The sequence below is a fragment of the Coloeus monedula genome (assembly GCF_965178545.1).
Source record: "Coloeus monedula genome assembly, chromosome: 7".
NCBI lineage: Eukaryota > Metazoa > Chordata > Aves > Passeriformes > Corvidae > Coloeus > Coloeus monedula.
Window position 1 is genome coordinate 4,909,204 of NC_138787.1, and position 23,261 is coordinate 4,932,464.

The window sequence follows — 23,261 nt, forward strand, 5'->3', positions numbered from 1 at the left end:
TCTGTATAGAGTATCCATGAACATGTGCCTTTTCATCTAAAACTTTTCCCCTTTCTGATAAGGTATTTGGAAACTTTGCTACGGCAAGTCAGCAATGGTCACATAGCCTATTTCCCAGCCATGAAGGCATTTGTGAATTTGCCTACAGAAAATGAATTGACATTTAATGCTGAGGAATACTCTGACATATCAGGTAAACTTTGATATTTCTACTCAATATTTGTGAAGGACAGTTATTGTATTGCTTGAGTTACTGGAATAACAGTAACTCTCAGAGCAAATGTTACTGAAATAACAGCTAAGTCTTAGAGTTAACATTCGTTAGCCTTCAGTAGTATTTTAAGTACTTTTTATTCATGCTGCCTCTTGCCTCACTTTTCCTATTTTTGGTCAAAGTAGTGTTGCATTTAAGCTAAAGAAATGGGTATATTATGTGTTGGTGACTGCTGCTTCAATTCTACTACCATACAAATTCTTGTCTTTAAAGTTACACTTAGGGATAAAATATTTTTGCACTTAAAACACCACGCTAGAGACATGATGGGCTGCAAATAAATGAAGAGGGAATGTTTGAAGTATAACAGTTTCTTTTATTTCTCAGAAATGAGAGCCCTTTCTGAACTTCTGGGACCATATGGCATGAAGTTCTTAAGTGAAAGTCTGATGTGGCACATCTCTTCGCAGGTTGCTGAGCTTAAGGTAACCTTGGAAACTGGTGGGTGGGAAGGCAGTAGTTTTCTGGTTAAGCTTCCTTTAGCGTATTTAATACCTATGTTTCTGCATGCCATCTTTTTAAAATAACATCAAACCTATGAAGTAGAGAATTTTACTGTTCTTTTGTAATAAGTTTGCGCAGCCAGTATGTGTGTATCCCACATTCTTCGACAGCTGAATGTTCAGGACTTTATGCAGACTGTTCATTTCTGTGTTAGATACCGTAAGTTAGAAGTCAAGTCTCTTTATCATCAGTGGGAAGAGAAGTGTTTCTCAAGATTTCCAGGTGCTCGTGAAGCCCTTACCCAAGACTGTTGATTCTCCAAATGTTGCAGGAAAATCTCAAATCTATCTTAGTACTCTATAAGGACTTAATTCTTAATTATGTTTGTATGCATCTATTGTTTAGTTTACATGGATGAAAGGCTTCAGGTCCTTTTTTCTTTGTTAGTTTTCCTCATTTTTACATATGTCTTTCCCTCTGGCTCAGCAGTAACAATTTATTATAAGTCTGTGTTCTGATAAATAAACCTCACATCTACGGCAACACAGACAAATAATAAAGTTGATGCAATGAAAAAATTTGGAAATGGGGACATGTCAAAGAAATTAGTTTCATGTATATTCAAAACAGCAAACAGTGTCAGGGGAACCACTTGGTACCTGTGCAACTCTTTCTGGAAAGAGGTTTTAATAAATGTAATAATATATACTACTTTCTCCAAGTAGTCATACTATTAAAATATCACTAATTGACCTAGATTTTTTTTTTCATATGACTTGTTCTTTTAGTGTCATTTCCAAATTTAATTCCAAGTTGTTATAACATCTCGTAATTTTCAGTTTATTTAACCACTGATTAAACTAAGGTATTTTTTGTAACTATTCATGCATGCTGTATTTTGTAACTATTCATGCATGCATGAAAAAGTACATGAATACCTAAGAGATCTAAGGAACTTCCTTTTTTTATTCAATAACAATTTATTGTCAGCATACCAGACCTTTAGAAGCGTGTGGTTTTAATATATCCTGTGTTACACTTTCAAGGATCTTGTTTTCTTTGTAAACACTTAAATTGCAGTGCTGCTGAAAGGCTGGGATGTATGATAAAAAGGTTTGAAGCCTTTCATTCACTCTCACAGCTTTAGAAGAGGGGTTGCTTATGCTTTCCAAGCTGGCTTAAGAGCATGCAGCAATCCTGACCTGAGTGCCCAGCCTGCCAGGGTAATTGATTCCTTATGCGTATTCCAATTCTTGAGTTAGAGCATAAGGCTTTCCAGGTGAGAATGGTGTGGTTTTAAAGTTAAATTCTGTAACTCCTCGCTATGCACAAAATGGCATCTGTCATGTTTCAAGTTAAGCACAAAGGCCTTCAGCAAGTGTTTGTTGCTTTACTGTTTGTGCACTTACTGACGGGTCATCATATTTCCTCAAAATCAGCACAGTTTATACTGTAGATGTATTTTTTTAAAACAACTTCAAATTGTGTCTGAAATCCATTGTTTTCTGATACTTCTGAGGGTAAGCAGAGCATAATGTAGATCCACATGGCCTGACCACATATTGGGAGGAAAAAACAAAGTAATAAAATGTTCATCTCTTTGGCTGAGATAGTTGGCTTAGCAAGAGAGCACTGAGAAGCATCTGTGTTTGGGAGAAGAAAGCAGCAAAAGGAGAGCACAGGGAATTTATTACAAGTAGGGTTCAACATGCTTACTTTGCTTCCTGCAAAGTGGGACCAGGTGTCAGTTTTGTATCTGAAGTTTAAGACTGGGGCAAGAAGGGGAAGATTGCCTCATTTAAGTCACTATTTGAACTGTATTCCAGCCTACTCCTTTTAAATCTTAAACTGATATGCTGGTTATCCTTTGGAAAGTTGAAAACTTGACTGAGTAACAATGTGCATGGGCTATTGCCTTCAGACTTGCATTCTGGAGAGCTTTGAGGGATTTAAAGTAAAATGCCAAGTTCTGATACATCAGTTGGTTTAAAATTGTCCATTTCAGTGCAAACCAGTCTTGCTTTGGCTTTTCAGCATAGAAGTACATCATGTGCGTGCATATGTGCACTCTACTCATAGTCGTTGAACAGTTTGGGTTGGAAGTGTTGCCTATAATCAAAAGAGAAAAAACCCTTGCAAGAGTGTTAGAATAGTAAAGTGAAAAGCAGACCTTTACTGGAAGCTTACAGGTGTCCCAGTGGTGATGGGCACACTCACCGCCCCATTTCTACAATTTTATAAGGTTAATTAATTAGGATATCTAACAGGTACATCCAGTAGGAGATTTGGTTGCCCCAGTAACCCACCTCTGGGTCAGCCCCTTGGAGTTGATCCAAGGGCTTCTTTGCCCCACTTCTTGTTATGACTTCTCAGATTCTGGTTGGAAAACAAAATGATGTTCTTGTAGGCCCTCTTCCTGACAATAAGACTAAACAGTACTTTCAGGAATGTATTACAATGTTAGCTTATTTGTTCTAAAATCTAGGGGAAAAGGGTAGGAAAAGTACTGGATCTACAACCATGCATTAGCAATCTACAAAACTACAAATGTATGAAAAACATATAAAAAGCTTAGGTATCAGGAGAGAAGTGACCTTAAAGATTCTTGGTTAGTTTGCTGCATTTTCTATATTTCTTTCCTTGCTTTTCACTAAAAATAAAAAAGTAAGGACAGTAGGTGGATTATGGATAGACTTGATCTTATGGGAATAGTACGATCATGATACAGTGTAGTTGTTGGACAGATCTGCTTTGCACAGGCTACTTACTACAAAGTGGGAGTAAACACAGACCACCATTGATTTCATAGCAGCATTATAGATTGTATTGGTTTTTTCTCCTCCTGTGGTCACAGGAATATTTACTCTGAAATTTAATCTGCCTGCTTGCCAGATGCTATGTTTCACCCTGTTCTCAGTGTGGGTTGAAGTGAAGTAAAATAAAACTATTAAAGCAGCTAGCAAAACTGTCAAAGGTTAGATCTTCACGGATCCTTAGCAGTAGGTTCCTGCAGGTATGTCTCTTAGGTTTTATGATATATATATATATATAATCATGTTCCAAGCTTAGAGTAGCCTACATGTTTGATGAATATTAATTTTTCCTGCTGCTGCCTCTGGTAATTAAGATGGATTGGAATGTACCTACTTGAAAAATAAAACTATTGATAATCACTTTGGAAGACCACCCCCAATCCAAAATATCTTGGTTTCTCCCTCCATCCTTCAGTTCTTTTTTACCTTGATATCATTTAGTATATTTGTATTTATTAATATAAAATATTAATTGAAGTTTTCTTTAAATAGAAGGAAATACTTTCTTCAGTGTTAGAAGAACATTAAGAGATCTACATTTTCTTAGCTGTTGATTGTCCTCTATCTAAGAGAGAATCACTTCTCCCTTTCTGAAATAGGATACTTAGCACTCAGACTGCAAAAATATTTTTATAAGAATAAACTACCTATTTTTTGCTTGAAGAGAGTTTAAAAATACAGCTTAGCACAGCTGAAGTTCCTTAGCTCACAGGAAATTTGGATCTGACATTTTAGAGATGTGATTATGCAATCTCTGTAATTTAAATTTAAACTGATACATATTTGGAGAATGATTTCAGGAAAGTTGTTACATTTACTCTAATGGTACAAGTTGCATGTATGAGAGCTGTTAAAAATTAGAAACAGACACATTTTCTTTCCTTTGCCCAAACTGACATGAAAACTACTGCACTTGAGTTTAACTGTTTCAGGCTATGGTGTTGGGACTTGAAGGTATGTCTTTGCTTTTATTTATATTATAGTGGAAGAAAATTTCAAGTAAACTGCATCAGGGCTTAATCTGACTTCCACTCTTGATTCCATTTTTCAATTTTACCAGCATTAAATTTCAGCATAATTAGTGAAAGCAGCAACCCAAAAGAATTGATTACTTTGTGAATTTACATTTTTATTGCAATATGTATACTTTTCTTCTAAACAGCTGAGTGGCACAGGGACCTATTGTCTGATTTTACTGAGTTACATTCCTTTGCTTTAAGATGTGGTACACATTGCTCAGTACAAAAATCATGTTCTAAGAGGTATCTAATCCTCTGCTTTTTGATTCAGAACTTTTGTGTATAGTAGTGACTGATGATAATATTGATAGTCGTCCCATTAAGAACACATTAAGAACATCTGTATTCCATAGGGTTGGTTGCTTTTCTGCCAAGTTGAAATGTCCTAAATCAGGCATTTATCCAGTTAACATGCTAAAATCTATAGCTGACATGAGTCCTTGCTTCTTTATAGAAACTTGTGGTGGAGAATGTTGAAGTTCTAACACAAATGAGGACCAGCTTTGACAAGCCAGACCAGATGGCAGCACTCTTTAAAAGATTATCATGTGAGTAACTAACAAGATCCTACTAAAGATACAGTTATTTTTTATATCTGCCTTTGTAAAGAAAATGAGAAAAATTAATTTCTCTGTATTGAGTATCCATAAGCAGCAAAATGTATGTGAGCTCATGTAAACTGATGGATCATTTTAAACTTTTCTGGTCTTCTCATGTACAAAGTGAGATTTCAGTGTTATGTAGTGCACAGGCAGTATATTAGTGGTGAGTCTTAAGCATCATTTCAGGGATGATAATACGTAGCTGTAGCAGCAGTAATCTGGAAGCCTGGTACATAGCTGTAGAATGTGAAACAAAAAATAATTACAATAAAGAGACATTTTTGGACTCAGGAAAGCACAGAACCAGCACTAGCATCCAGTACTGTATACTAGGTTTCATTCCAGGAAGTGGTAACTGTGATAGTCTTCTACTGAAAATCCCATTGTGGATTCAGCTATAAAAACCTGCTTTAGCACTAGTTATTTTGGCTCTTCTAAGGAATGCCATTGTTTCAGTACCTTGCTGTTTTCAATATTTTGTTAAATACTTTGTTTCTCTTATTTGAAGAATTGAGCTTCAACAATCACATTGACAATAAACATCGGCACTTTGTTCATTGTTCTCTTTTCAGCTGTTGACAGTGTTTTGAAGAGAATGACAATTATTGGTGTTATCTTGTCTTTTCGGTCATTGGCACAGGAAGCTCTTAGAGATGTAAGAAAGAACTGAATATGTTCTGAATCATTTTCATTGTATTTAACTTAATGGAATGATAGAATATTTAAAGCGTCACTGTTCAGGAATGCTACCTCTTAAAAGGTTGACAACATGTGGGTAAAATGGCAATACTCAGTTGTAACTGAACTTCAGATTGCAACTTGGGGTGAGGGAATCTATTTTTTGAGTAATATTCAGAGAACTGTTATATTAAAACATCAAATTTTGTTTAGATCATGTTTTCTGTGTTTACTCATTTTAAAGGCTTTTATTTCACTTCTTTATTGAAAACATTTACTAGGTTTTAATGTCTTAAATCTACAAAGCAATACAAATGCGTAAAATAAAAACCCATTTAAATAAAAAATAAGCCCAGTAAAGTAATGGTAGTGTCTAACTGATGATTAACATGGGAAGTAATTTTTCTCATTTTGTATGTGTTTGTGTCTCTTAGGTCTTATCCTACCACATTCCTTTCCTTGTAAGTTCCATTGAGGACTTCAAAGATCACATTCCAAGAGAGACTGACATGAAGGTAATGTTTGACTGAAGGGGTGATAGTGTTGTTTTGGAGTTTACCAAAAATATGTAAGCGGCAAGGCTTTCATGCTTAGTGTTGAACATCCAGACACAAAGAACGCCTTTTTTTTTTTTTTTTTTTTTCTCCCCCCCTTAAGAGCTTAGTATTTGTGGATCTGCAGCCTCCTAATGTTCTGGGGAAAAAAATCTCAACCAACTGCTAGGATAAGCACAAATCTCTGTATGCCTGTGATCACATTTAAGAACTTTCATAGACTTAAGAACAAGATCTATCAAGTGTTAAAACATGACAAGCAGAAGAATGCTGAGCTGCTTCATGCTGTGAGCAGTACAACTGGTAAAACTAAATATTTCAAGGACTCTCTGTATGTGGTTGGAGCTCTGTGCATGTAATAGCGACAAGTCTGATTTTGACCTTAAATTGAAAATTTTTGTGAACCCACTGTATGAAATGCTTGATAAAAAAAAGTTAGCAGCTTAAGTAAGGTTCTGAATTACAGTATGTTTCCATCCAAAAACCCTTGTTGGCACATCACATGGCTTCTGAACACATATGCACAGTAGCTGACGTCTAGCAGGGTTTTAATTTCTTATTGCAGCTTGGAGTCTGTGAAGGATTTCAGCTGCTTAATGGTATTGCAGCAGTTTGATTTGTAGAGAATGTGCAGTGGGATATACGATGTACATCTGTTAAAAAAAAATAGAACCCTAAGGTATATTACCGTGTCCTCAGTCGTAGGGAGGAGAAGATCCAGCAGACAGGAATTGTGCAGCAATAGTGATTTATTTAATTATTTTACAAACTCTTTTATAGACTTTTTTCTTCATAATCTAATTGGACAAAGGATCAGCCACCCCTTGGGGTGATTGGCTAAAATCCTAAAACATCCATTGTCAAAATATTTTTCTACTGTACTATAAACAAGACTTTTCAAGGCTGCAGGTGTTTGGTTGTTTACATAACGCTGCTACCTCTTCTGTGAGAGAGAAAAGTCTCTCATGGGCTTAGAAAATAGCAAGAAAATCCTTGCTAGCAGCATTTTTGTATCCACATCCTCCTCCTTTTAAAAGTTCAGAGTCTATCATTGTGGGCTTCATGATTTCAGAAAACGCAGTTCAGTAGTTATATTCTGGATCATTTTCAGTTAAAATTATTGAAATTTTACATGTATACTATTTCATTCCAAAATATCATCACATGCTCTTTGAAACTTGCAATGCTGATAAACCAGTCGTGAATGTCTGATGTTGTTCTGCCAATTGATGGGGCAATTTAAAGAACACAGACATCAATGGAAAGAATGGTCTTATTTTACTATGAATATAAAGGCAACACAAAAGTAAAATGATACATTCAATAAAACTATGCACTCGGCTTTAGCAACAAGTGAAAATAAGCAAGGTAATGCACCTAATTATTGCAATACGAGAGAAAGGATAGTGATTGAGAAAGATACATCACCAATTGCCTAAATACTTTACCATCACCCAGAGTCCACAGTCGCTGAGGAGCCCTGTTTCGCAGCAAGGACCTGGTGAACCCTTCCCAGCAGCTGGGAAAATCCTACGCGGTGCGTCCATCCGTAGGTGAGGTCTCCAAATTCGCCCCAAAAGTTAGTGCAGCTTTTATAGGCCCAAATCAGCAAGTCAAAGTGACTTGATGGTATTTTTAGCACAAAAACTCCTGGATCTGATGGCACACGTCCCAGCCAGCAGGGGCCACGGTTTGGCCAGAGCCCAAGCCTCAGCTGGGAGGGTTTTCCCCTAAAATACCCTACAAACAAGCCTCTATTCATGTCAGTTGGGAAAGTTTCTTAAAATGATACATTTCTTGCAGATAACTAGACAAGGTTATACAGAGCTAGCATGTGCATCTTTGTCATCTATTTTTAGCTAAATAATACTGATGGTGTTCACACAGTGCCCAGGATTTATTTTGTAAGTCAGCTCTGGCCGAGGCCTGCTACTCAGGCCTCAGCACATCAGATGTCCCAGAAAATACTGAAATTCATACCACAACAGAGGAATTCTGTGGAAATGCTATGGAAAATTAACTTCAAATGTACAAGCTCATGATAAAAATTATATCAAAATGATGCAAGTTGCCTTTGTACCTCTCAAGAAAAGCCTTTCTAAAATTCCTAATGTAGTTGTGGAGAAAATGATTGATCTCCAGAGCATCATGTTCAATACATTATTGAACTCGAGGAATCAGCATCCGGAAGAGATGAGATGGGACGTTCACTGCTTACTTTGCTTGATCTTTTCAGAAAGCATCTTTCACCTACTGGTATCAAGGAAGTGCTAAAAAGTAGGATGGGATAAAGGCTGCAACAGTAATCATTGAAGACATTATTTTACCCTTAACATTTTTAAGCTGATGATTACAGATCATTTGAAACAGTTTAGTGGACCTCCAAAGACATTACTGAATTCATTTGTAGCAGCAGATGCGAGAAAGTGTGGTAACTGCTGCTTCTTTTCTGGAAGTCAGCAGAGTAATTTACAGTCACTGGAATAATTGCATGGAAGAAGAAATGCTATCTACTGCAAAATAAAACCCTGCTGAGGGCTGCTGTCTGGCTCTTGCCACATGGCATTACCTAGTTGCCTTCTGCTTCACATAATATTTGGCTGTTGGCCTTCTCTGTCTCTGCTGTAGTTCTGCTGTGATTCTTAAATATACCTATTTTGTGTATTGGTGTGTGGTTTTTTTAGTTATAAGTGTATGAGATAAATTCTAACTGCTGTGGGTGTACTCCACCATGCTGGTGTACGCATGATACCAACCATAGATGTCGTGTCTTATGGTGTGATGTGATGCCATGTAGACTTGTTGGAGAGTTCACAGCTTGTCTGGATAATGTTGGAGGACTGTGCATGGAGGAGCCAGACCTGGGTAATCTTGTCCATAGTGCCTGTTGAGAGTACTGGAAACTCTTGACATGTACTCCCCCACAACTCTCTGCCAGAGCTTTGTCTTGGAAACATCTTGTTGGAAGGGCCAGAACTGTTCTTCGAGCCTGCTAACAATTAAGCCCTGTGGACAATTAGCAGCTCGTTGTGTGACCTTTCTCTTGGCCCAGCTGAGCAACTGTAGGTAACAGTGTCTTCTTTTGGGACAATAAGGTAACTTTTTTTTTTTTTTTTTTTTTTTGAAAAGCACATCAAGATCTTTATAAGGTTTAGTACAGTGGATTGGAACAGTTGCCCAATTGGGCATATTTTAGGACATAATAACAGTAATTTCTTATGTACTGAATTTACCAAACAAAGTATAAATAGTCTTAAAGCTGTTGATGAAATGAATACTTGTTATGAAATGTTACTTTTATTTTACTATTCCCAAAACTTATGATTTGGGGTGACAGTCAAAATGGGATTTTGTTCTCCTTTTATTTGGATATTTTTAATATTAAATTCTTGAGCTGTCTATACAGGCTTTTAGAAACAGGCTTACATTTGTTCCACTGTACATGTACTGACAGGACAAGGGGGAATGGCTTTAAGATGACAGAGAGTAGTTTAAGATTAGATATTAGGAAAAAAATCGTGACTGTGAGGGTGGTGAGGCCCTGGCAAAGGCTGCACAGAGAAGCTGTGGCTGCCTCAGCCCTGGAGTGTTCAAGGCCAGGTTGGATGGGGCTTGGAGCAACGTGGGATAGTGGAAGGTGTCCCTGCCCATGGCAGGGGGTGGAATGGGATGGACTTTAAGGTTCCTTCTAACACAAACCATTCTGGGATTCTATGATTCTTTTGAGCCTGTTGGCTGTAAAGCATGCCCTGTAATTCTTTTCATGTAGGACTGTACAAACAGCATTGTATGCTTTTCATACCAAAGCTTGCCCTCAGGTAGCCGGGCTGGAGTACACAAGGATAGTCTGCACAGTATTCACTACATGGAACTGCTCAACTATACATGAAAATTTATGGGAAAAGTGTAATACTTCTTGAATACTAATGTCAGTAAGACATCACTAGTGTTTCCTGTATTCATTTGTATTTGGTGTAGACCTGCTTTTGCAGAGAGTCGTCTGAACTGTGGTTTCAGAAACTTTGTTGAAATAGTAAATGGAAAGAGAAAACAACAGTGTTGAATGCTTGTTAATGGTAACAAAACAGACATCCTGGGATGGGCTGGGAAATGGAATACATTTTAAGATGTTCTTAGTTCCTCAAAGTGCTGTGGCCACTTAAACTGTAATTTTTGGGGCCTGGAGTCAATGAACTCTGAATCTGTGTAACATTTGCGTCTTGTAAGATTTCTGCATTACTCTCTTTCACCAGATTGTGACTTTTGGATCTTGGTTAAAAATGCCGTATTTGTAGGTGTTAGCTGATACTTTAGATCTGGTAGAGAAAATACGTTAGTTTCTTTTGAACATTAAAGAAAGATGTAGAAACAGCTAATTGGAAGTCAGGTTGTTGCTTTGGAGGTAATGTAGGAAAGTATATGAGTTTTGTTTGGCTTGACACAACAAAATTACCATCTGGAGCCCAAAGTACAGACGCAGCTGTTCATTGGAGGTTAGAAGCAAACAAAACCTGCAGTCTCTGTCTAATATTTGCCAAATCTCTAAAATTCCGTAGTGCCTCAAACTCATTTTAAACATGACCCCCAAAACTGTGCTTCATCATCTTTACATGGAAGTATTCAGTGTTGTCTTTCTTCTGGTCCTCAGGTGGCAATGAATGTATATGAACTGTCATCAGCTGCTGGACTGCCCTGTGAGATTGATCCTGCCTTGGTCGTAGCACTGTCTTCCCAAAAATCAGGTAAGACATTCCAGTTTCAAAATATAAATGTTAAAAAAAGAATAGAAGTGTTTAAAGTGCTGGGAGGAAACTTGTGTATCTTGACTCCTTTGTATTCCTTCAATAAACTTCATAAATGGCACAAGAGGATGAATTACTTGTGCCTGCTGTTTATTGGTGTTAGCTTGAGAATCTTTTCAAATATGTATGAATGGACATGCTGACCTAGAAAATGATAACAGGTAGATGTTGAAGGAATTTAATGGTGACCACTGCTGTAATTTAAGAACAGTGACAATACAAGTGTCTTGTGAACAACTTGATCAGTTCTGTTGCACAGATGTGTGATGAATCTGTCACCTAAGTAAGCATTAAGAGCTAAACGCAGCTCATGAATTTCACAATATTTTGTTACCAGTGTGTCCTACAATTGTTAACTTGAAGTTTACAAGGGAAAACATAGTAAAATAAACATGTTAGAGAATTAGCATATATCATGCTTCCTCTCCATTGCTTTAAGGCACTGCTGTCTAAGCTTTTCAGTTTTGTTTACTCTGGCATGTTCAAAGACATGAATGACTCCTAAGTGTTTTTTGATGGTCTTCAGCTTTTTTTCCTATCTTCCTTACTGAGCATTTCATTACTTTTTTCCCCCTCTGTGCGTCGTGGATAGTTAATGTTAGAATGAGACCATGAATATTTTAAATGCTACCTAAGTTGTTTTTTCTTGCTTCAATAGTAGTTATTTTGAGAGGGGAAAATACAGAGGAGCATTTCAATATTTGAATTTAAGTCCCAAGCACAATTTCTTTGTGCACTTAAAAAAAAGCAACCCAAAGTGCATTTGTTCTGTCTACATTATATGCACAGTATACAGAAGTATATCTTTGTAAGGTATCTGATATCTGAAATGGCATTTTAAATAGATTATTTTCATTGTGGTACTATGAAATGTTTAAGCTAGGTAAATAAGACAGAGAATTTCTGTATATTCTCATAATGGTTTATGATCTTGTATTTTGATTGTTAGCTTTGGAGTTTGAAATATTTTGCTTTTATTCAGTTTTCATAGAGAGAAATTCTGTATGTCACCAACTGTTGCCTTTTTTGTCAACTAATCTTAGGCTAATGTGTGATGATGCTGCTATTTTTGTAGGCACAAGGTTTTACTGTGAATTGACATGAGTACACCATCACCTTCTGCTCACTTGCCAAAGGGAGAGTGCAAGAGAAGCTCTTCTTACCTTAGAGCAATAACTGGATTTATATACCAGCATGAAAGGTTTACTAGTCTGCTCATCATATTAAAGACTTAGTAACTAAATCATTAGAAGTAATAGCATGGCAGTGGCTCCTTTTTATTCTCCTAGATAACAGACTGGACATTTTGCAGCCCTACTCTGTGTCTTTAGGCAAGACTGAAATTAATCTTCCTCCTTTCACAATAAAGACACTGACTTCGTTGGATTTTGCTTTATATTTCAATTTGGTCAAACATTTTACATTCTAATCTACCTGCAACTAAAATGAAATATTTCAAGATTACTTCTGTAATTAAAGAACTTCATTATTTTTGTTTTTAGAAAACATTAGTCCAGAAGAAGAATATAAAATTGCTTGCCTTCTAATGGTCTTCGTGGCTGTCTCCTTGCCAACTTTGGCTAGTAATGTGATGTCTCAGTATAGCCCCGCCATCGAAGGTAATGTAGTCACCTTAGTATTTGCTGGGAATGCTGTCTTCACAATAGTTCTTGTGTCTTGAATACATTCACCTTTAATATTTAATTACATTTTATAGTGAGCAGATTTAAAAATTAGCCTTAATTCAGGCAAGTTCTTTTGAAAGTACTGTAAAAAGCATTTACTTAACTCTTATCTGAGAGAACTTTCTATGAAAAATTAGTTTGGTACTTGGCAATTTTCAGAAAAGTTCAGACACTGCAGGGGGCAGTCTTGTCCTAACATGTAAGTGTTGGAGCACACGTTCTGCATTAATTAGTGTGACACTTATTATCTAATGTAATATATTCTCATAAATATTAATATTTCAGTAATCTTTACATTGGCCTTGGGCCAGTCATACAAGGTGTCTTTATTTAATATGTTGTTCATATTGGCAAGCATAGAGTTTTGAAAACAGAATCTGGAAGGTGTAAGTGGTGAACAGAATTCTTTCCTACACAATAGTTCAACTTCCTTATTTTAAAAAAATAATCTTTGCCTCAATAAAATTCTTTGCATGTAATCCACAGAAGTTTTCTTTCTCTTTTTAAGTTGAAAAAAGACAGTGCTGTTCCAATACATACAAAAGTCACCTTTTGGCTGTTCAAGCTATTTCCTTTGTAATGTATAACATGACTCACATAAAAGACCATGTTTATACTGCTTCCATTCAGTGGGATGCATGTTTTCTCTAACTAGTTTTTAAAGTTGCATTATTTTTAATCTGCTCAAAATTGTAACACACAAATTAAGTGTAAACTGGCTTTTGAAAATTTTAAGTACCAGGAAAATACCAAAAATTTTGAAAGCTTTATGTATCACTCGATGTAGTATGCAAATCACGTTTTTTAGAGACCCAGGACTGTTGTTTTACATGGGTTTAATCAGTCTTTTCTTCAGTTTTGAATGATTAGGGATCTGTTTACTCTAGTTTCATTTTAAAACAGATAGTGTAGACTTCTCCAGTTGTGAAAAATGTTATATAAATCTGATTTATGAGTAGAACTTGAATATTGATTTGAAAAGTTAAGAATTTTCAAGGTAAAAGCTTTTTCTCATGAATGGGGATAACAATCTGTAACTTGCAGAGTTGTTTCCTGTTATTTGTGCTCTCGTAGTATTTCTATTGCTCTTTGCAAGCTTTTTCCAAGTCATGATGCTTGAATAAAAATCTTGGAATATAGGCAAGAGCAGGGAATATCTACTGTGATTGGTGAGGGGCACGGGTAGAAACTTCCTTGATTGAAGGCAATCAGGTTGACTGTCTTTACTCAGTCCAAATGAACTTGTTTATGTGTATGTAAGATCATATCTCTTAAAAATTACCTAGTTACAGTTTTATAAAAGAAATCCTCTGGAAGTACTTCCTGCTACCATTTTCTCCTTCAAAGGATCTTACCATCTGTAGAGTCTCAAAATCTGTATGGCTTGCCAGGAGGGCAGTACTGAAAGTTTTACTGGTGATTATATTTTCACATTTACCCCTCTTCAGATTAATTGCTAAGAATATGTCAGGCTAGCTAGAGGTTCTCAAGCAGGTTAGAGCTCAGGTGGGTTTGCCTTCCTCAAACTTTGTCTCTTCCTGAGACCCTCTTAGTCATTGTTTTTAGCAGGCTGAAACAACAGATAATTATTTTCTGCCTGTTTTATATCATGTAGCTTAAATATTCCAGTTTATGTCGTTTCATTTACATTAAATAACTCTTCTGATGAAGTCAGGCAAAGCCTTGTTTCAAAGTGAGTCCTTAAAGTACGGTTAATAGATGACATGAAACTGTGACTGGAGAGAAGTTACATCTTGAGCTCAAATAAGCCCATATTGGGAATTGCTACTGGTTCTGTGAGACATGGCCTATGTATTACATAATTCTTTACTGAGTGGGCTCTTTTATTGAGAGAAAATCTAGCAAAAGGTATACATAAAATATGTTTGCTCCTCAAAAATAACTGAACTAACAGAATAGACCTTGTCATTCCTGCCTTCCTTGCATAATACTACTTTTTCTTGTGTTCTGCCCTTATTGTAGAACATCTGGCTTGAAACACTTAATATCAATGGTATTTCCAGAATGTGAACTTAATAAATTCTGCTTTATGAAGTAAATTCCCTGGACAAATCCTGAATTAATCCATCAACAAGTCACAGATTTTAAGGAGTTTCAGCTTTCTAGTTTGGCAAGACATATCTCCCAAATACAGACAGTGCTTGGACAGCTGTAGCAATGTCTGCATTCCCTCTGCCTACTTCAAGATCAAGTCTGTTTCTTACACTAGTTCCAGATCAAAGTCTAACAGACCTTTACTTTTGTTTCCAGTACAGAATCTGAACTGCTAGTCAAATACCAGGCTAGAGGTCTAATTTGTCAACTAGAGGCTAGAATAGAACCTGCAAGTCTGCAAGAGCCATAGTTCTTTTCTAAATACTTAAAACCGGTTGGAAGACAGCAGTTCCTTTGCTGAATTCCCTTGTTGATGCTTTTTCTACAGCCTGAGACATAAAAATGAAGTCACTTGAATAAAACGAGCCTCTTCAGAGACAAATTCAAATTTGAACCAGAATTAAGCAGAACAGATTTTCTTGACTGATATTCATGTAAAAATAGGAGACAAAGTTGGAGTATCAAATCTGGGGGCCCTGCTGATGGAGATCCACAGGGATCTTCACTAGGACCTACTAGTCAGCATATTCACAGACCACCTGGATGGGGGGCCTGAAGAGTGAGGTGAGAAAATTTATATATCATGCGAAGTTGTTGAGGGTATTAGAGGAGTGAAGAGCTGCAGAGAGGTATGATACTGAGTAAACTGGGGAAAAAATGACAGCTAAAATTAATTTTAAGTAACAACAGGGATATGCATGGAGAAAACATGGATTTTTCTCATGTGGAGTGATGGGGTCCAGCTGACCTCATTATTCAAGCATGAACTTGGAGTTATGATAAATGGCTGAATGAAAAGATGAGCTCAGTGCTCAACAATGGTCAAAAAATAAGTTAAGAATCAGTGTGTTTGCATACTTGAGTACTTGTTAACTCCTTCAAAGACCTTTTCATGTGCTCACACTTGCCCAAGATACTTGCCCAAATGTATATTAATTTTGTTGTAAAGTGGTATATTTAACTTAGTTTGCCTGGAAGAAATATCAGGCTTACTGAGGAGCAGTTCTCTCTTTGAAAACTGGTGTAATTTAACCACCTTCTAGGGCTCTGAAGCCTGGGTGAATTTTGGGCAAGATGTTACGTATGAAAATCAGAAATGGAACACCTTTGTTCTTGAGCAGCTCTAGATCTCTTTGAGGATTACTGTCTAAGCATGAGATGTTCATTTAGACAGAGGGAAAGAAATGGTCAATTGACTTGTGAAAATCTAGTCTTTTTGGCCTAGTCAAGTGTTAACACTCTGAAGTTGTGTAGACTATATATATCCCATTATCCAATATATCCATTATTTCTAAAAGTATCTTTCTCAGGTTGTTGTGATCATTAGGATTTGGAAGGGACATCTGTACTTCTGGTGGCTTTCCTGATAGCAAGTTCAGTGTGGAAGAGTACCTTACTCCCATTGTGTAAGATGCTAAAAGTTCTTTCATTGTCACAAGTGTCTTTAATCTTTGGTGATATTTTCCAAAGAATACTGTCTTTTCCAACATGGTGCTGAGGTGATTTGAGTATGTTTTTGTTTAGGGCATTGCAACAACATTCATTGCTTGGCAAAAGCTATCAATCAGATTGCTGCGGCTTTATTTACCATCCACAAGGGAAGCATTGAAGACCGTCTTAAAGAATTTTTGGCTGTATGTATAACTTTATTGCTACTTTTTAAGATGTAGTGTTGATTCGGGATGCAATGCAATTGATTTCATAGAAATCTGCTTTTGATGCACAAGAGAGAAGCATATTTTCTATATGCAAGTCCAGACATAGATTAAACTTTGCAGTAGTTCTTTATAGACACTTTTGTGGGAGGTTGGAAAGTTAGAGGAGTAAATCGGTGCAAGTGTCATAATTTTTTTCAGTATAATCTAGTATTTTAGCACATACCGTTTCTCATGTTGTGTGGCCCGTGACTGGAATAAAAAAAATTGCAGTGCATATAAAATCAAAATTCTGTCTAGCTGACTTTTTCTCATGATGTGGTGGATACTTTAGCTAGTTACTTTCTTTGTAAAAGTAAAATAAACTTCAGAGTGGCTTTTGCGTTGTACCTTTTGACATGCCTGCCCTTCTTAAACAGCCAGGTAGCAGCATGTTACAGGGCTAGTTGGGAAGATGAAATTTTTTATGCCTCAGAGGAGATTGATGATGAAAGCTACTTGTAATCTTTAGTGATGCTTAGAAAAAAAATCAGAAGTCTTAAGGTCATGATGATGTGTTTTAAGTACATTTTGGTGTGCTGCTTGCGTAGAAATAAAAATTTTTAAATGGCTCTTAATTAGCCAGTACTTGAAGGAAACTAAAGGCTAAAACAGCAGCATCACTTTAATTTTTAAAAATTACTGTTGATTTTGAGTGAATTTTGATTTTTCTGTTTGGCATTAAAATGTGTGGAGAAAAAGCCCCTCCCTCTTTATTTTAGGTAACTTTGTGTGACTAGAAGTTCACATAAACAATTTTTCTTTTTTTTTTTTTTCCTTAAAAGAATCTTTCACTTGTGGAAATTCATTGCATTTTGTAAAACAGAAAAAACCCTATGGCCATTGACCTTGTCTAATGCAACTGTTGGCTGTAAAACATGAAAGAGAAATGGTTGTATCAAGTTGCATACATTTGACAAGTGAAGGAAACCAGTATAGTTTCATATGATAAAAACACTTTTGGTATGAGGTTTGCATTCTTTTAGTGTTACAGACTGCTTTCCAACCACTGCTTTTACTGCACAGACTATGACTTGATGGTTCAGATATTTTGTTAATCTTACTATTTTAACACTTACTGTTAGTCTGAAAGAAAAGCATTTCTCTTGAGAAAAAAATTGCTGCTGAAGATGATCTGCTTTCCTGTCCAAGCTAATTAAATATGAAAGGAACTTAGGAGGTTCTTTAATGCTGATGAGTGTGTACTATGTATCTTTTGAAGTATGCATATTGATTTCATATTAAAAATTGATTCATGACAGTTTTTTCAAGAGGAGTGTTGAGTTAGATTTTTGAAGTTAGTATTTTAATTTAAAATCCTTTTCTGGTAAACGTGGTTTAGGCATGTTGCCATTGCTTGATGTGAGGGCCTAAATGATGATTGTACATCTGAAAGTTGGAAGGGTTTTTTTTCAAATTTCTGTTAGGCATGAAAACACGGTGTATCAAGACATCTACAAATTAAGCATTTTACTGTATTCTGTGATCCTGAGCTTGTAAATACCTAAGTGCATCTTAGAAGTTTCTAGGGTTGCTTATGGTGATGCCTTTTTCAACCTAGAAATGAAGCAACACACTCGAGATAATATTAGTATGGGAGGTAATATAAAAGTGGATCTTTATTGGAGCCTCAGGGACAGTTATGGAAGAATGTCCACAAAAGCCCACCCACATGGGGTGAATACAGTTTTTATAAGTTTAGCAAATTAGCATGATTGACAAAAAGCACCAATTAAGAGGACAAGTGATGATGCAATTCCCCTCCCCACCTTCCCCCCCCCCGTCAGGCCCCTTCTCCAGAGCCCCCCCCCCCCCCTTGGTACTAGCTGTACTTTGTTTATAAAAATGTATCTCGAAGAGTTGTTCTCAACCTTGGTAGCCAGGAAGAATCACGATAGCACAGGGGCCTTGTACCCCCTGGGGCTTGGAGCTCTGGAATATGTGTTGGCTTTCTGCCTAGGGAAAAGGCATGGAAAAGTACTGGGAAAACTAGGCACTAATACAATGGGCTACAGAGCTCCAAATGTATGTATAAAAATACAGAGAATACATAGAAGAAAACCAGACAAAAATCAATAGGCATAATTTCCTCCCTTTTTAGAGACTAACAAGACTTTACCTTGTCTAGTCTCTACTCCATATTTAATCACACCACCAGTTTACACAACCGTCTATCATACAGATGCCAACTGTAACTACAGCTACTATGAATATTTTTTATCCAGGCACGGTTTGGTAACCATGAAGTGAGTGTGTACGGAAGGTATATTGATAAAATATTTTTAATTTGCAGTTCGGATGACATTTCTTCAATTAAAAACATAGCTTAGGAAGTAAAACTTTTTCTGTTACAAAATGGGTAAAATTTCAATCGATAAAAATTTCAATCACTTTAAACCTTACAAAAATGCAGTAAGTTGAAATGTATATTGGGAAGGACAGAGAAGTGAGATCTTGATCCCCTGGGAGTTCTGTCACTGATTTCAGGAGACTTTATAAATTGTCAACCAATGATTACAACAAAAAGTTCTCTGCAATAAATTAATTCATTTTTTATATTAAAATAGCTTATGTCATTTATTAAACACTACTAGGAATAAGCCAATATGGCACATTGAGACTAAAGCCCAGTGGTTCGTGTGCTCAGGATTACTTGCTTTCCTTTGTCATTATTAGTACAATACAGAGTCCATTGGCTTTGTATAACAAAATAGCAGCAGCTCATCAATGCTTTATTTATTCCTTTGAAATGCTCATTTTATGTAGCTTGCATCGTCTAGTCTACTGAAGATTGGCCAGGAGACAGACAAAACTACTACAAGAAACCGAGAATCTGTTTACCTACTACTAGACATGGTGAGCATTTGTGTGTTTTATTTGTGCTACTGACTTAAGGAATAGGCTCCACACTGCATCGTTCAGCCAAGGATTTTTGGGTCTCCCCTTGAGTGTTGTAGCTCACAAACCAGTGGAAATAATTTTTTATTTTGTTCTTCCTGGCATTCTAATGTCAGTATTTTTTTTTCATTCCCCCAGCATGCACACATTTTTGCCATCGTCTTTTTATTGCTTAGAACATTGTATCACGCTTTCAGATAATTTTCATTGTTCACTTGGTACATACAATATTGAAACGAAATGTCACATTTAAGAAGCAGTGTTCGGAGTGTGTAGGAGAAAATCCTCTCTGCTCAGAGGATTTCCTCTCAGTATTCAGTATCTTTTGGAAGATGACTATTTATATAGGAAAGCGAAATACTTGCTTTGAGAAGCAGTGTGTTTAAATGTAGGGGAGAAATACTACTATAAACTTGGTGCAATTTATTTTTGCTGTGAAATATGTGAGTGGTGGTGTGATGCAGGCTGGAAGGATCTACGTGAAATAGATTATCAGTAGCATGCAGTAGAAGATGCTCTGCAAAACCTTGTGTTTCTGGTATTTTTCAGATTGTGCAGGAGTCTCCATTCCTGACAATGGATCTCTTGGAGTCTTGTTTTCCTTACGTCTTGCTGAGAAATGCATACCATGCTGTCTACAAACAAAGTGTTACATCTTCTGCCTAAGTATCTGCTTACTGGAGATAAGACATAGCACGCATCTGTGTGGCCTCAGTTTGATCCGTAAACTGTGGAGCTATTTTACTTTATGGCCTGACAAACAGTTTTGTGAATTATAAACTTTTTCCATAAAGTTGTATTCCTAAACAGTGGTTTCTTAATATGGTTGTACTACAATATAAGCTTGGTTGATTTTAGGTTGCACATTCATCATTCATTGAAAAATTTTTTTCTCGTTGCTTTCTTTTTTTTTTAACTTCAGAGCATCAGTTGTGTTTTAAAAATACTACTTCTGCTATATGTTTTTTGATATTGATCATGCAAAACAAAAACTGCTTGTTTATTTCCCAGAAGAAAAATGTATGTAGTGATTATTTTAGATAGAGTAGTTTTCATCTGTGCGTAAATTATTTCATATAGGGAGAGTTATAAACTTGTACCTATTCTTATTGAAAACAAATATTGGATGTGCATTTCTGTGAAGTAATTGCAGCATTTCTAGTTTTATTTTGAAGCATTCACTGATCTACATACTATGACACTATCTAACACTAAAAATGTTGTAGGACTGCTTATCCTACAGACAGCAATCCTCTCCCAATACTCTTAAACAACTGCAAGTGGTGGTGTTTGTATAAAGCATAGTGGAAATTTTTTTAAACTAACTTCTGTGGTGCCCTGTTGGCATTAACACTACCATTGTACCCTGCTGTATAATAAACATTCTTACACATTTATCACATGTTGATAAAATGTTAGCCCTTAACCACTTTTTATATGTTTTAAATTTTTGAAATTCAAGTGTACCTCCCATAACATACAATAAACACTAGACTGTATTATCTGTAGGTGAATTATTTTTAATATAAATGTTATCCTAGTATTTTAAGGTTTAACTGTGCTGTTGTGCATTGATTTAAATCTCACAGTTCATTAAATATCAATCCTTAGAGCTTTTATGTGAAGACTTCTTTTAATCCTTCAACTTTTGGCTTTTGCAATAGTGAATCTTGTAAAAAGTTGGAAGAAGGAATTAAAAGCAATGTTAAAAGTGTCAGTTTAGTGCCATTATCCTTTAAATCTTATTTTTACATAATAAAGCAAGAAAAGCATTTATATAGCATGTAGTGATCCCAGTTGTACCCATAGAAATAAGTGTATTGTTGAAGTATGAAACTTGAAATAATCCTAGAACAGGCAAATGTTGCTAAAACCATAACATCAGGCATGACGGAGAAAGATGTATAACAGTCCCTCTTTTATCAGTCATGCAAATTGGCCTTGCAGGATAGCATGGGCTCATTTAGCCTGAAAGCTGACCAGATGGTTGTGCCCTGTAATCCCCGATGTATAAAAGCTGTGTGTTCCTCAACAGGCTCTGGACATTGTATAGAGCCCCTGTTCTTGGTGCAACTTCTGTGCATGCTGGTAACTTTTTCTATTATGAAAGAGCTGTTGTGTGCTCAGTTACAATAGCTTCCTCTGTCCAGAGGAAAAAAGTATTGGAATAAAATTGTCCTAAGGAAGTAAGACAGTACATCTATATTTTTCCTAATTGTGCAATTTATGTTATAACTGTGGTAGTGTTTTTAAATTGATAAGTTAGTACCATACTGAAGAAGTTTGTTCATAAAGTAATTAGGTTGAATGCAAGACATAAGAGTTCTACTCTGTAATATTTATTATCTAATACATTCAAATGTTCTGATTTCAGTTAAGATTTTGATTATGATGTAGCCTTTTGTGGGAAAACAATGCCTATTTTCAGGATGGATTCTTGAAAAACTCCAGTTTAAGAAATAACCTATTTTGTGTCTTTAATCTTTTTAAATACAAAACAATTGTATGTGTCCATTTGTCTCAGATCCTAGATTTCCACTGTCTGTGGTGTTAGTGAACCAAACCTAGAAAATAGGTAATCACTGACAAATAGGTAATGAGTGCAGTATCTTTGCAAGAAGCTGGTTCTGACACAGTTGGATTAGATTTAGACATTAACCTTTTAGACTTGGTTGTTTCTGTGGGAGCCCTTACATGTGGTGTCTGGCACACAAATCCCTGAGGTGATACCTTTTTAACTACACTACTGCTTTTTAACTACTTCCTGCAAAAACTTGGGCAAGCTCAGAACAAACCACAGAAGGGGAAAGTTGGAGAAGAATCATGTGGACTCATCATCCATGTGTTGATTGGGTTTGGGCAAGGCTGGAAGGGTTTCTTTGCTTTGTCTTGCTGCATTTCTGTTGTTCCTGGTTTCAGCTGAGCTACCACAGAACTATTTAGGGTTCAGCCTGCTCATGGAAGGCAGAGCACATCAGGCCTAGTCCTCGAGGCAACCTGTGTCCATGCACTACACAAACTATCAAAAGCCTGGTGAACCAAGTTTGTTGGGAAGGAACATAGAGAAAGAATTTTTCCTCTGGAGCCTGCAACATTTTGTCACAACTTAGTAAGTTCGGCTTTGGCTACTGTATATCAAGACATCTCAGGTGGCCTTTTGTGCATTTCCAGATGTATTTGTAATTCCTGGAGCACAAAGCACAGATGGCTGGGCTGAGCTGGCCCCATCTGGAGCCAGTTTGGATCAAATGTCTAATTCACAGGGGAGGGTTTTGCCTCATCTGAGAAACAGTGCAGAAGAAGAATGTCCATCCCATTGCTGCCCAGAGAACTATTTTTATAGTTTAAAAGACCTGTGTGCCAGGACAAAAGATTACCATTTAAAGCAAGGGCTACTCCTAAACCTTTTTTTGCTGTAGCAATTTGTTTTCTATATAGGAAAAGGAATTGGTAACACTTGGACTGTGCCACTTTTGTTGCACTGGAGAAAGGCATTCTCCCCAGCAAATGTTGGAACGAGGCCAGTGATTTGAGGAAAGATACAAGTCTTCTTCAGCAGGTCGTCATGGGCTTTCACTGACTTGAGCTTATTCATTCCAGATTCAAGAATTTCAGACCGTAAGTAAATATGCTTGGCCTCTAAACTGTATTTTTTCCAAAAGCTTCCCTTGTCCTGGGATACA

At 36.5% G+C, this 23,261-nt stretch overlaps 1 protein-coding gene across 2 annotated transcripts in view; it reads left to right on the top strand.

The window, feature by feature from the left end:
• Nucleotides 1-21,964, top strand: part of NCKAP1 (NCK associated protein 1) — a 61,411-nt gene extending 39,447 nt beyond the window's left edge. Inside the window, exons 22-31 of one of the 2 annotated variants that reach the window (XM_082285069.1) lie at nt 63-193; nt 602-699; nt 5,005-5,098; nt 5,725-5,807; nt 6,265-6,345; nt 11,033-11,126; nt 12,689-12,805; nt 16,511-16,620; nt 19,447-19,536; nt 20,128-21,964. In XM_082285069.1, coding sequence (XP_082141195.1) covers nt 63-193; nt 602-699; nt 5,005-5,098; nt 5,725-5,807; nt 6,265-6,345; nt 11,033-11,126; nt 12,689-12,805; nt 16,511-16,620; nt 19,447-19,536; nt 20,128-20,244 — 1,015 coding nt within the window. In that variant the 3' untranslated portion in view covers nt 20,245-21,964. The remainder of the gene's footprint in view (nt 1-62; nt 194-601; nt 700-5,004; nt 5,099-5,724; nt 5,808-6,264; nt 6,346-11,032; nt 11,127-12,688; nt 12,806-16,510; nt 16,621-19,446; nt 19,537-20,127) is intronic. The other variant, XR_014226572.1, reaches the window with a different exon arrangement.
• The last annotated feature ends 1,297 nt before the right edge of the window (nt 21,965-23,261 follow it).